The 15,020-nt window shown below is 38.5% G+C and overlaps 1 protein-coding gene across 7 annotated transcripts in view; it reads left to right on the forward strand.

Moving 5' to 3' along the window:
* rev1 (REV1 DNA directed polymerase) overlaps positions 1–15,020 on the forward strand; it is a 101,664-nt gene that overhangs the window by 49,141 nt on the left and 37,503 nt on the right. For all 7 annotated transcript variants that reach the window (XR_009511185.1, XM_059964465.1, XM_059964464.1 and 4 more), the window contains 6 exons: positions 539–668; positions 1,116–1,244; positions 6,420–6,574; positions 10,143–10,262; positions 12,083–12,303; positions 14,725–14,897. Coding sequence is in view for 6 of the 7 variants with exons in the window: in XM_059964465.1 (XP_059820448.1) it covers positions 539–668; positions 1,116–1,244; positions 6,420–6,574; positions 10,143–10,262; positions 12,083–12,303; positions 14,725–14,897 (928 nt within the window). In the remaining variant the exon portion in view is untranslated. The remainder of the gene's footprint in view (positions 1–538; positions 669–1,115; positions 1,245–6,419; positions 6,575–10,142; positions 10,263–12,082; positions 12,304–14,724; positions 14,898–15,020) is intronic.

Genomic DNA, 15,020 nt, shown 5'->3' on the forward strand with positions numbered 1-15,020 from the left:
GCTGCTTGTAAGGAGTTTGTACATTCTCCCCGTGACCACAAGGGTTGCCTCTGGGTGCTCTGGTTTCTTCTCACAGTCTAAAGTCATACCGTTTGGTAGGTTAATTGGTCATTGTAAATTGTCCCATGATTAGACTAGGATTAAATCGGGGGATTGCTGGGTGGCGTGGCTCAACGGGTCAGAAGAGCCTATTTCACGCTATATCTCAATAAATGAATAAAAATAAATAAGTGGGAGATTTCACCATTACCTTTATCAGCTACTGTAGAAATTTAATTTAAATAATGTTTTCATGTTACTGTGGGTTTTCTGATGCACTTTGAACAGGAGTGTTTTTGCATCAACTTCGTCTCTCTTTCACCCTCCCTTTCCAAAAATGAGCTATGAATAATAGGAGATAATGCCTAATGTTGATGTGAAATGCTTATTTGAGTTACTACTTTTGCAAATAATTATGGGGATTTAATGTACTATAAAAGAGAGAATTTGAAAAAATAACGCTGCTAGATTTACAGTGCTGATTTAATTGCTTCCATAGAGAAAAAAGTGCCTGACAAAGTGGATGGCAACACCTGGGAGAATCCGACACCTGCCTCTGTGAATGGCATCAACATGGATCTGATGGCCTTATCAATGGCAGAAATTGCATCGTGCAGTTATGAAGCTAGGTAAATAAAGGATATGTAATTTCCAAGTGAATTCTAAAATGGAATATAGCAAGAGGAATTACTAATTTCATATGAAATTTGTTGCCACTGATTGATTTATGTCTTGTTTATTGTTAGTATAGATTCTTTATAAATGTGATTAATTCAGGAGCTATTTATAGAAAATCCATCTGCTAACATTAAATCTAAGACTGTGGTAGCAGCTTGATGATAATCCAGTGGGATATCCTGAGAGTGATCAAAAACATATAATCAGCTAGTCAGTCATTTAAGAAAAAGAGGCTGTTCTGCTTAAGGCTGTATGGACCAGCTGTTTATTTGGCTGTCTATAATGACTATCATCCACTTGGACTCTCCAGTTTTGGCTTTAAATATTGTATTTAGTTTGACCAATTAGATGTACTATGGATTTTGAATGTGGTTGGTTTTATTGTCGTTCTTCGGCAGACAGACTGGTATTAAGAATGGCATGTTTTTTGGACAAGCAAAGAAGTTGTGCCCTGATCTTCAAGCCGTCAGCTACAACTTCAAAGCTTACAAAGAAGTAGCATCAATTATGTATGAAACGCTGGCAAGGTAATTTATTGCATGTAAAATTAACACAATGAGTGAACTCATTGTCATATTTAATGTTATCTAAATATATAATTAAAGCAAGAAACAATAAATGTGCTGAGTTTATTGCTGCAAATCACTTTTAGTTGCACTTCTATAAAAGTAGATGGTTCTGAAGTAGTTTATTTTAAGTATCGTGGAAGGAGATGGTGGCAAGGACGACAGCAGAGCACCAGTGGTGTGAGTTTCTGGGAGAAATTAGAAAGGTACAGGATAGATGTATTCCAAAATCAAAGAAATACTCAAATAGCAAAATAGTACAATCGTGACAGAATGGAAATCAAAGCTATTGTAAAATAAAAAAAAAGAGCACACAACAAAGCAAAATTAGTGGGAAGACAAATATTGAGAAGCTTTTAAAACCCTACGGAGACCAACTAAAAGAATGATTAGGAGGGAAATGATGAACTATGAAAGCAAGCTAGCAAACAATATCAAAGTGGACAGTAAAAGCTTTTTCAAGTATAATAATAACAGGTGCCGGAGAAATAATAACGGGGATCAAGGAGATGGCAGATGAACTAAATGAATGTTTTGCATCAGTCTTCACTGTGGAAGACACTAGCAGTGTGCCAAATGTTGAAGGGTGTGGGGGAAGAGAAGTGAATGCAGTTACTATTACAAGAGAGAAGGTGCTCAGAAAGCTGTATGACCTAAGGATACTTAAGTCACTTGAACCAGATGAACTGCATCCTAGGGTTCTGAAAGAGGTAGTGGTAGAGATTGTGGAGGCATTAGTAATGAACTTGCAAAAATCATTGGAGTCGGGCATGGTGTCAGAGAACTAAAAATGTCACTCTACTCTTTAAGAAAGGAGGAAGGCAGTTTAAAAGAAATTATAGACCAGTTAGCCTGACCTCACTGCTTGAGAAGATATTGGAGTCAATGGTGAAGTATAAGTTTATGGAGTATTTGGAGACAGAGGACAAGATAGGACAAAGTCAGCATGGCTGACAACCTGTTGGAATTCTTTGAGGAGATTACACGTAGGATAGATAAAGGGGATGCAGTAGATGTTGTATATTTTGACTTTAAGAAGGCCTTTGACAAGGTGTCACATATGAGGCTGCTTGCCAAATTAAGAGCCATGGTATTACAGGGAAGTTACTGGCCTGGTGAGAGCATTGGCTGTCAGGTAAGAAGCAGCAAGTGGGAATAAAACAATCTTTTTCTGGTTGGCTGCCATTGACTAGTGGTATTCTGCAGAGGTTAGTGTTGGGACTGCTTTTTATGCTATGTATCAATGATTTAGATGTTGGATAGATAGATGGCTTTGTTGCCAAGTTTGCAGATGATACGAAGATATCGTATGATAGTGTACTATGTGTTTACTATTCATTCATCTGCAGTGTACTTTGTTTACTATTCGTTCATCTGCACTGTATTTTGTTTACTATTCGTTCATCTGCAGTGTACTTGTTTACTATTTGTTCATCTGCAGTGTACTTTGTTTACTATTCGTTCATCTGAAGTGTACTTCGTGTTTAATAGTACATTCTGTGTTGGCTACAAGGATGCTTTGGGGTTGTCTCACAGCTCTTCAGTCTTACCTGAAAGCCTCCTCAACATCCTTGCTTTCTTACACAGTGCTTCCAGATGCTACATATATTCAGGTCTGTAGAGTCCATTTGGTGATCATAAGATCACTAATGCATTTAAGTAGCTTACAAGCCCATTTGTTACTGCAGTATTTTTGGCTACAGATCTGAGCTTTAAAAGGTCAGGACATGAATACAAATGTGTTTTACTGCCGGCTGACTGCAAAGCATTGCCTCCGGGACCATTTTTGAAGAGGAGTCTCCAGAATTTATTGCTGTAAGGGTGATTTCTCATAATCAGATTTATTATCACTGAGAGATTATATGAAATGTGTTGTTTTGTGTCAGCAATACAGTGCAAAGACATAAAAATCTATAAATTATAAAAACTAAATAGTACAAAAAAAGCAATAATGAGAGTGTATTCATGGACTGTTCAGACAGTCTATACAGTGCCTTGGAAAAAGTATTCAGTCCCCACAACTATTTTCATGTTTTACTGTCTCATTTTCTAAACTTAAAATATATTGAAGTAGGATTTTTTGAGCAAATCTACAAAACATTGTGTGTTGTGTCAAATCAAAAGAAAATTCCCAAAACATGTCAGCAAATTAACTGACACAGTTTGAGCAATTTTGCAAGGAAGAATGGGCAAATTATGCTCCATCATATTCTGCAAAGTTATAGAGACTTATCTAAAAAGACTACTGGCTGTAATAGCTGCGAGAAGTAGTTCAACTAAGTACTGAGCAAAGGGGGATGAATACTTTTGAACTGCTGACATTTCAGTTTCTGAATTTTTAGTTTTTCATGCTTAAGTCACCTATGTTTAAAAAGGCTTTGAAGTTAGATATCTAAGCGCGAATGTTGAATCCACTTTGGTCTGACAGGCATTACAATGACAACACAAAAATGGTGTAATTTTGAAATCAGTGCAAACTACTTTTGTTCGGTCATGATCAGTGTCCTGGAATGGGCAAAGGAGTGGCAGGTGGAATATGGTGTAGGGAAGTGTATGGTTGTGCACTTTGGTAGAAGGAATAAAGGCATAGACTATTTTCTAAACAGGGCAGAAGTTTGAAAATAAAAGGTACAAAGAGACTTGGGGGTCCTTGTGCAGACCTCCCTAAAAGTTAACTTGCAGATTGAGTCGGTGGTAACAAATTCAAATGCCATGTTAGCATTCATTTCAAGGGGATTAGAATATAAGAGTAAGGATGTGATGCTGAGGCTTTATAAGGTATTGGTCAACACAAAGTACGCTGCAGATGCTGTGGTCAAATCTAAGATGCCGTGGTTATAAGGTACTGGTCAGACTACCCTTGGAGTATTGTGAGCAGTTTTAAGCTCCTTATCTAAGAAAAATCTGTGCTGGCATTGGAGAGGATCCAGAGAAGGTTCACGAGAATGATTCCGAGAATGAAAGGGTTAACATATGAGGACCATTTGATGGATCTGGGCCTGTATTTGCTGAAGTTTAGAAAAATGAAGTAGGATCTCATTGTAACCTATTAAATATTGAAGGGCTTAGACAAAGTGAATGTGAAGAGGCTGTTTTCTCCAGTGCATGAGTCTAGGACTAGAGGGCACAGCCTCAGAATAGAGACATCTATTTAGAACAGAGATGAGGAATTTCTTTAGCCAGAGGTTGGTGAATCTGTAGAATTGATTTGCTATGGACAACTATGGCTGCCAAGTCATTCAGTATATTTAAAGCAGAGGTTGATAGGTTTTTGGGTATTCAGTGTGTCAAAGGTTACATGGAGAAGGCAGGAGAATGTGGTTGATAGGGATAATAAATTGGCTATGATGTAACGGTGGAGCAGACTTGATGGGCCAAGTCATCTAATTCTGCTCCTATGTCTTGTGGTCTTATGGCTCTGCATGAAATTTAGGATACCTGATTATGACCTCTGTATCTTAATGAGTGCGTTCAATATATGAGGAGCTGTGACAAATTCCCCAACTACAGGAAATAGTATTTTTTCCTTACGGAATGCCATGATAATTACAAGAACTTCTGTTAATTATTATTTTAGCTATAAAGCCTTTACATAGTGTTTCAGAAATACATAAATATATTCAATCCAGTGTGCAACAAAACAGAATTGTGTCCCCTGTATATCAAGTCAAGTCATTTTTTATTATCATTTTGACATAACTGCTGGCACGGTACATAGTAAAAATGAGACAACGTTTTTTCAGGACATTGGTGTTACATGACACGGTACAAAAACTAGACTGAACTATGTAAAAAAAAACAGGAAAAAAAACTACACTAGACTGCAGACCTACCCGGGACTGCATAAAGTGCACAGAACAGTGCAGGCATTACAATAAATAATAAACAAGACAATAGGGCAGTAAGGTGTCAGTCTAGGCTCTGGGTATTGAGGAGTCTGATAGCTTGGGGGGGAAGAAACTGTTACATAGTCTGGTCGTGAGAGCCCAAATGCTTCGGTGCCTTTTTCCAGACGGCAGGAGGGAGAAGAATTTGTATGATGGGTGCGTGGGGTCCTTCATAATGCTGTTTGCTTTGCGGATGCAGTGTGTAGTGTAAATGTCCGTAATGGTGGGAAGAGAGACCCCGATGATCTCAGCTGACCTCACTATCTGCTGCAGGGTCTTGCGATCTGTGATCGTGCAGTTTCCGAACCAAGCAGTGATGCAGCTGCTGAGGATGCTCTCAATACAACCCCTGCAGAATGTGATGAGGATGGGGGGTGGGAGATGGACTTTCCTCAGCCTTCGCAGAAAGTAAAGATGCTGCTGGGCTTTCTTTGCTATGGAACTGGTGTTGAGGGACCAGGTGAGATTCTCCACCAGGTGAACACCAAGAAATTTGGTGCTCTTAACGATCTCTACCGAGAAGCCATCGATGGTCAGCGGGGAGTGGTCACTCCGTTCCCTCCTGAAGTCAACAACCATCACTTTTGTTTTGTTCATATTTGGAGACAGGTTGTTGGCTCTGCACCAGTCCGTTAGCCACTGCGCCTCTTCTCTGTAAGCTAACTCGTCATTCTTGCTGATGAGACCCACCATGGTCGTGTCATTGGTGAACTTGATGACGTGGTTCGAGCTGTGTGTTGCAGCACAGTCATGGGTCAGCAGAGTGAACAGCAGTGGACTGAGCACACAGCTCTGGGGGACCCTGTGTTCAGTGTGATGGTGTTGGAGATGCTGCTCTCGATCTAGACTGACTGAGGTCTCCCAGTCAGGAAGCCTAGTATCCAGTTGCAGAGGGAGGTGTTCAGGCCCAGTAGGCTCAGCTTTCCAATCAGTTTCTGAGGAATGATGGGGTTGAATGCTGAACTGAAGTCTATGAACAACATTCGAACGTACGCCTTTCGCCTAACTTCCTTGTATTTTCAAGGTATTCTTGGTAACCTCCTCCAATAATTTGATACCACCCCCTATTTCTGCCCAACAGTGCACTTAGATCTCAACATTTGATGGTCAATGGAAACTTGCATTCTGAATTATGATCTTGATTATAACTATATTCTGGCATTAAAAAGTAAGTACAACAACCAATATTTTTAAAAATACCACTGCATTATATGTACTAATTAATTTCCCTTGTCTTATGTGCATTTAGCTATACTTATGATATTGAAGCTGTCAGCTGCGATGAAGCTCTTGTAGACATAACAGCAATTTGTACAGAAACTGGTTTGACACCTGATGAGATAGCAACTGTTATTCGCTCTGAGATTAAGGAAAAAACACAATGTACTGCATCAGTTGGAATGGGTATGTATCCAGGAACAACAAAAAGACCTTTATATTCTTCAGTGTCATACTTTTATAGTTTCTCAGTTTAAATAGAAAAAGGCACATGCATACTTCCTGCACAAAGAGAAATGCAGCCATTCCTCTAGTGCTCACAGATCTGCATTTGACCAGTGTTGCATATTTAAATACTCATCTTTATGTTTAAATGTCATCTTCCTTAATATGCAAATTATTCAAGCTCTAGCATTCACCAAGAACTCTTCACAATTGAACAATTCTGGTCCTTGGTGCATCCATACATCATTAAAATTATAGCTAACACCATATCTTCATCCACTTAGATAGCAAGCTTTCCTCTTTAAATCATATTTTTCTATTGTAAGTGGTATTTTTGATCATTAGGTTTTGTTAGATCTCACGGTCCAAATATGGAGTAAAGAACTACATTTTGAAGGTGAAGAAAGAATGGTCAGCTTTGACATAAAGGCAGTGGTGCTCCCTCACAATGACCAGGGTTCATTCCTAACCTCATACCACCTGTATATTCCTCCTGTGACCATGGGGGTTTCTCCTGGTTGCTCCAATTTGTTCCCATATCCCAGGGGTGCTAGGAGAGCAGCTGCCTTACAATGCCTGTGACTAGGGTTCAATCCTAACTTCATACGGTCTTTATGTTCCCCATGTGACTGTGGGGGTTCCTCCTGGGTGCTCCAGTTTCCTAAGGGAGTGGGTTGGTAAGTTAATTACGATGGAAAATTGCTCTTGGTGTGTAAGGACAATCTGGAAGAGTTGACCAAAGGTAAGGCGAATGGGATTAATTTAGGATGTGTAAATGGGCAGATGATTCATGTGGAGGGCCTGCTATTGTGATATCTCTCTCCAATACTATAATTGACCAGTCATCTTCACTCACTTCATCAATGACCTGCCTTCCATCATAAAATCAGAAGGGAGATGTTTGCAGCTTATTGCACATTTTTCAATAGCATCTGCAATCCTGAGCAAATGAAGCAGTCCACATGCTCATTTAGACCATATTCAGGCTCGGGCTGGTGAGTGGCAAGTAATATTCACAGCAAGGATAATCTTCAACAAGAGAGAATACAACTGCCTATCTATAACATTCATTTTCATTACTGTGGTTGTGTCTTCTGTCATTGAATAAAACACAACTTGGTTAGCCACTAAGTACTGAGGCTACAAGAGCATGTCAGAATTTGTATGTCCTACTATGTGAATCACTTCCTAATCTATCTTGTAGGTTTTTCTGCCATATATAAAATGCAACTGCAAGAACATTCAAGAAGCTATTTATCATCAGCACAAAGCAGCTTCTAGATATGATGTGCACCACTCAGAAAAAAATCATTCCCTGTACACCTGCAGTGTGTTCTATCTGTAAAATGCACAGTTGTTCCTTACTTTATTTGCTCCATCACATCAAATCCACAACCTTAGTCATCCAGAACATAGTATATAGTACAACACAGGTACAGGCCTTTCTGCCCACAGTGTTGTTGCAAACCAGCTAAAAACAACTCAGAAATGCCCAAACACCACCTACCATACTCCAAGATGTAATGTCCATATCCTCTACCTTCCTAACATTCATGTGCCTATCCAAACATCTCTTAAAAGTCTCTAATGTATTTGCTCCTACTGCCATAACAGGCTCTGCATTCCAGGCATCCATCACTCTGAGTAAAAAAAAACTTGCCTCTCACATCCCCTTTGAACCTATCCCCTCTCACCTTCAATGCATGCCCTCTGAGCGAGCCCTCTGTTGGTCAGGGTTGGCTGTGGATGTTGCATCCTAGCTGTGTAGATAAACAAGTCTGGGCAGTACGATATGGAGAGCAAGTTGTTGCCCTTGTAGCAAGATCCCCCTCCCCACACATCTGATGAACCCAAAGGAACAGCAGAGACTGTTACAGTTTGCTATCAGCAGCATCGCAGGAGTTAATGTAGGACCACCTTATGGACTCCAGCTCCAGATTTTTCCATCAGGGTTTACTTCCAAAGCCTTCCCCATGAATGGGTATAGCCACAAGGCAGTGGAGGTTTGAGATCAGAATTTTCCTTCTCCTAAATGAGCTGCCAACCAGGGCTTATGAGCGCCATCTGCCTGAAGCAACTGGTTTTAAGGTGCCCGTAACCCACCTTTGCCCCTTCTCCTATCGGTAGAAACAGTTTCGCCGGGCTTACTCTATGTGTCTCATAATTTTATAAACCTCCATTAGATCTCCCTCAGCCTCTGCTGCTCCAGAGAAAACATCCCAAGTTTATCCAGCCTCTCATGATAGCGCATGTCCTCTAAACCAGGCAGCATCCTGGTAAACCTTCTCTGCACCCTCTCCAAAGCTTCAACATCCTTCGTGTAGTAGGGCAACAAGAACAGTATGCAATACTCCGGATGTGGCCTAACCACAGTTTTATAAAATTGTATCTTAACCTCTTAATTTTTGAACTCCATGCCTCGACTAATAAAAGCAAGCATTCCTAAGCCTTCTTAACCACCCTATCAGCCAGCGTAGCCACTTTCAAGGAGCTATGAACTTGGACCCCAAGGTCTCTCTGCTTAGCAACATCGTTAAAGGCCTTGCCCTTAACAGTGTACTCTCTCCTTGCATTCGCCCTACCAACACCTCACATTTATCTGGGTTAAACGCCACCTGCCATTTCTGTGTTCGTATCTGTAACTGATCTATATCGCACTGTATTCTTTGCCTGTCTTCTACACTATCTATGACTCTACCAATCGTGGTATTTTCTGCAAACTTAATAACCCACCCATCTACATTTTCATTCAGGTCAGTTATATACTTCACAAACAGCAGAGGTTCCAGCACAGATTCCTGTGGAACACCATTAATTTCAGACCTCCAGCTCGAATAAGTCCCTTAAATCTCTACTCTGTGTCTTCTATGGACAAGCCAGTTCTGAATCCAAATAGCCAATTGGCCCCGGACCCCATACATCTTAATCTTTTGGATTAGTCTCCCATGAGAGACTTCGTCAAACACTTTACTAAAATCCATGTAGACAACATTCACAGCCCTACCCTCATCATTCTCTCTCGTCACCTTGTCAAACCAGAGTTACATAGTTTATTTACCAAACATTTATTTCTTGTGCATTGTTTTTCTCCAGAAGTCGTAATTATAGTTGAATAATTTTGATTCAGTGCAAGTTTACAACAAATCCCACCTTTGATGATATTCATTGTTTAAACAGGTGTATTGGTTACACTGATACATAAGATTTGTGTAAGTTTTTTTTAACTTTAGGACAATAGCCTTTATTGTTTATTGGCCTAAGCTGGAAAGTACACAAAGATCTCTAAATTGTTGCTATGACCTGCGTAGAGAATTTCTTGGTGCCCAAGTTTATGCCTATTTGGATGAGACGCCAGAAAATAATCAGAGCCTGCAAAATCATTCTAGCAGGAAGTATTAATGTCATTCATAGATAAGCAAATGCTGAGAACATATACCAAAATGTAACATTCTAAGGGCCTGTATTGTGCTGTAGGTTTTCTATGTTTCTATTTACAGATATACTAATGCTACTATTTTGCATTCAATAGGATCGAACATTCTGCTGGCCAGAATGGCCACTCGTAAGGCCAAGCCGGATGGACAATATTATCTAAAACCAGAGGAAGTGGATGATTTTATCAAAGATCAACTTGTAAGCAGTCTACCAGGCAAGTCAGATTAATTCATGTAGATATTATTGGCAGTTGACATTATGTGGAAATGAAGTGAAGCCGAATGCATTTTTATGTAATGATAAGAATTATCCCATCACATTTCACAACAAATATAGTACTTTGGAAAATGCAGCAGTCAATTTACAGATGACAGCTTGCATTTATATGAACTTAAATGCGTTGTATGTACTGGAATAAAGCAAATTGCTAGGATTACTCAGTAAGTTAGGCAGCGCCAGTGCAGAAAGAATCATTGATCTTAAGCAATTAACTATTTCTGTCTCCATGGATGCTGCTTGACCTGCTATATCGTTCCAGCAGTTTGTGTTATTGCATTTATGTTATGATTTAAAGTAGTAAAACATCCCAAGGCATTCCACAAGAGTGTCTTCTAACAAAATTTAGCTCCTTGATAGTAAAGGATCATTAGGACAGATGAACCAAAGTTTAGTCATTCAAGTAACCTTTAAAAACTGAGGAAATTATCCATGCAATCCTAGAACTTTAAACCTGAGGCAGCTAATGATAAAAGTCATAAGAGTGTACTAATTAAAATTATGGATGTACAAAGGCCAGAATTCAAGGCTTAAAGATGGCAGGTATCCGCAGATGGGTAAGGGAAGTGGAGAAGCCAAAGCAAGCCACGGTAATTTATCGAGACATGTTAGGGATTTTCAAATTAAATTTGTGTTGCACTGAGAACCTTTGTAAGTCAGAAAACTTTGTAGGCAGCAAAGTTCTGGATAGGTTTGTGAATAAGAGGGTACAGAAGAGCATAGGAATTGTTAAATGAAGAAGTAATAAAAGATGCATTTTAGTACCAGATGAGTTGAACCATGGTCAGTGTTGAACAACAGTTGTGTAAGTAGATGTTCTTAGTGGTGGTGAGTAATATGGATAGCAGCTGACCTCGGATTAATAGTGGCGCCATTTGAAAATTGGTTCAGCTTCGTACCATTTGCCACAGATTTATAGTTTGTGGCAAGGGAATGGCACATAGTGTTGAAATAACATAATGTTAGTAAGCTAAATTATGTACTTTTTGCTATGGTGTTCAGTGGCATCAAACCAACTGAGTAACATTTGGAATTGTGAGTTTAAGAAGTAAAAATTGTAAATTGGTGAACTTGCATTAAAAAAACTTAAATCAGGATACACATGATAATTCTACAATATACTTGAAGAGTTGCAACACTGTATATTGCAGAAACTGGTTATTTACCCAGCAGGTTGCCATCAACATCTCTCTCCTTATAAAACACCTTGCTCACTATGCTATTCTCTATTCTGTATTTACTATCCAATTAATTTTATTTTTTGCTCATAATTTTCTAATAGAAAAATGCTGTTGATTTGAAATAAATTAGTGTATTTTAAGCAGTCATATATTGGGACAGGGAATATACAAGTAATTATTTAAATAATTGACTTAATTTAAATATGATGAGACTTGACATTTATTCTGAGTAATTTGATAATTATATGAAACTGAATATTGCAATTGCCTTGGAATTTGTCTAAAAGGAACTGTAGCAACAATACAACATTTGTTGAGGCTTTATTTAGTAGTCTGGATATTTTTCTTTGAAGGATAAATCTCAATTTGGAGGTTATTTTCTAATTTGTTAAAGAATGTAGAATGTAAACATTTGAATTTTTGGCGCAACTAAATAGTAGTTAAAAAACAAGTGCAAACATAAAACCCTTAAATGAGATATTAACAGCCGAGTTTAATATTTATTTTCAGTTGCCTTCACCATTATTTCCTTTCCTTTTCTTGCATTATATTTATCTAATTTTGGTGTTATATTTAGGAGTTGGAAGGGCACTAGAATACAAAATGGCATCATTTGGTGTTAAAACATGTGGAGAACTGCAGCAGATTTTGATGCCAAGACTTCAAAAGGAATTTGGGCCAAAAACAGGCCAAATGCTTTACAGATTCTGCCGAGGTCTAGATGATAGACCAGTCCGAACGGAGAAAGAGCGAAAATCTGTATCTGCAGAAATTAATTATGGAATTCGGTTTAGTCAGGTAAGTTATTCATTAATATTTTTGAGAACATACAAATCATAATTCATGTAAATCACAAATTGCTGTATCGGTGAGCTTTATTCAAATCGGATGTTTAGAATCAACTTTCAGTCTCTGAAAAGTGCATCTAAATTGAAATCATTGCCAATAACAGTAAGTCTGTAATTCAAAGTCATTAAAATTTATCATTATCAGGATTGGTGAGCCATTATGCACAGATTTCAAATCAGTACAGCATTTCTTAAAGCAAAATGAATAAAAATCTAAATACTGTATACATGACCTAATTGCCTTTGTAGAATAATGAATCTTAATGGAATATAGGCTGGAATTGGAAATGTAATATTACTTATCATTGACATGTATACTCAGTGGCCACTTTATTAGTTACATCTTTCTAGAACTGGGTGGGTCTTCTGCTGCTGCTGTCCTACCACTTCAAAGTTTGATGTGTGATCAGAGATGCTGTTCTGCACACCACTGTTGTAACACATGCTTATTTGAGTTGCTTTAGCCTTCCTGTCAGCTTGAATTAATCTGGCAATTTTCCTCTGACCTGTCTCATTAACAGGGCATTTTTGTCCATAGAATTGTCACTCACTGAATTTTTTCTTCTGGTTTTCACACCTGTTTCCATAAAACTCCACAGATCGTTGTGTGTGAAAACCCCAGGAGATTAGCAGATTCTGAGACACTCAAACCACACCATCTGGCACCAACAATCATTCTTTGGTCAAAGTCACTTCAATTACACTTTTCCCCATTTTGATGTTTGGTCTGAGCAACTATGGAACCTTTTGGCCATGTTTGCAAGATGTTATGCATTGAGTTGCTGCCATATGATTGGCTGATTAGATATTTGCACTAATGAGCAGGTGTACCGAATGAAGTGGTCACTGAGTGTATATAGGATATATACTCTGTACCATGTCAATGAAAAGCTATTCTCATGTTTTCTGGCATCAGTCCCCTTCATTCCCAGTTCTAATGAATGGTCTCAGCCAAAGCATCAACTGTTTATTTCCCTCCATAGATGCTGTCTGACTTGCTGAGTTCCACCAGCATTTTGTACATTGCTCAAGATTTTGAGCAACTGCAGAACCTCTTGTTACTTTTGAGACACACGTGAATGGCATTTATTTGATTAATGGAAGTGCTTGTTCACGTTAAAGCTGATCTTTTGAGACAGCAGTGGAGGGTTTTAGAGGAATATTTCTGGTATTGTTGGGCTAAGGAGATGTGTAAAGGTGTGAAGCTGATTTCCTCAAATATTGACAATTTATAAAAGACAATGGTGTCTGAAAGGAAAACTATTGAAAGATGCAGGAATCTGAATTGAAAATCGCATTGGTCTTTGAGCAGGATAACTTAGGTATTGAGCAAGCAACATAAACTCAGATAAATCAGCTTGGTTGAACAGGCCAACTCTGATTTGAATGCTAATGGAAGATTTTTTTTTAGTCATTGTTTTTGTAGTGAAGATTTGTCAGCCAAGAGGCAAAGTAACTTGCATTCATGTTTTGAATTTATTTAATAGGCTTCTTTGTTAACATAGACCAAATTCATAATTTCTACCCCTCAAAGGAAGTGCAGTGCGAACATCACATTATGCAGTTTCTTCTGCAAATCACACACCATCTTGATTTAGACATACATCAGCCGTTCGCTGTGTTTGGATCAAAATCCAGGCTCCCTCTCTAACAGCACAATGAGGCTATCTTCATCACATAGATAGCAAAAATCCTTGAATATTTCACATTTTTGTGAATCTCCTCTCCAGCAACTCTCTGTTTGAGTCTTTCAAATCCATTGCCATGTTTTGCACAGTACTAAAATAGCCCTCATCCAAAACACAGATTGTACTCCTTATTCTATAAGAATAGAAAGTGTTGGAAACACTCTGCAGGCTACATGCCATTTTTGGAGATGCACTGCATTAAAATTGAAGGCAATTGACCTGAAATGATGGTCTCTTTCTCTTCCCAGGGGGACTTATTAACTTGTTGACAGCTGGAGGCAATAATGAAAGTTGTGCACTTGAGGCCAGAAGGTTAACATAACAGGAAAGTCAGAAATGGAGAGGGGAAATCCTACACAAATTCTTATTATAACCCATTTTTATTTTGTCTGCCTGCAACTCTGCTTCTACATTCTCCCTTAAAGGAATTACATTTTGATGCAAAGAATCTGATTTTACTTAAGCCTGTAATTTTAAAAATTATAAGAACAGGTACTTATACCTATTGCTATGATTGCCAATCTTTATTGAGATATTTAGCAATTTAGGTAGAAAATCATGAACAACTTTGAGAGTGTTGTAAAATTGTTTCATCTTAATTATTCCTCTCCCTTATGGTCTTACTGTGTAAAATTTTATTGTTTAGATTTTAAAATGATAATTCTCTTGTCTTTCCCTCTCAGATAAAAGAGGCAGAGCTATTTCTTCTCAGTCTTGTGGGAGAAATACAACGGCGACTGGAAATGTCTGGAATGCAAGGAAAGCGTCTAACTCTTAAAGTGATGGTGAGAAAACCTGGTGCACCTATAGAACCAGCTAAATTTGGTGGGCACGGAGTCTGTGACAACATTACTAGGTAGGTTGAGTTGTAAATGGGCGTTCATAAATGTGAAAATGCGATTAATTCCTGCAAGAAATAATGCGAGACAGATGTTAGCTAAACAAGATCATTATTTTTCTCCTTCATTACACAAATTCA

Source organism: Hypanus sabinus, chromosome 3, assembly GCF_030144855.1.
Source record: "Hypanus sabinus isolate sHypSab1 chromosome 3, sHypSab1.hap1, whole genome shotgun sequence".
Taxonomy (NCBI): Eukaryota; Metazoa; Chordata; class Chondrichthyes; order Myliobatiformes; family Dasyatidae; genus Hypanus; species Hypanus sabinus.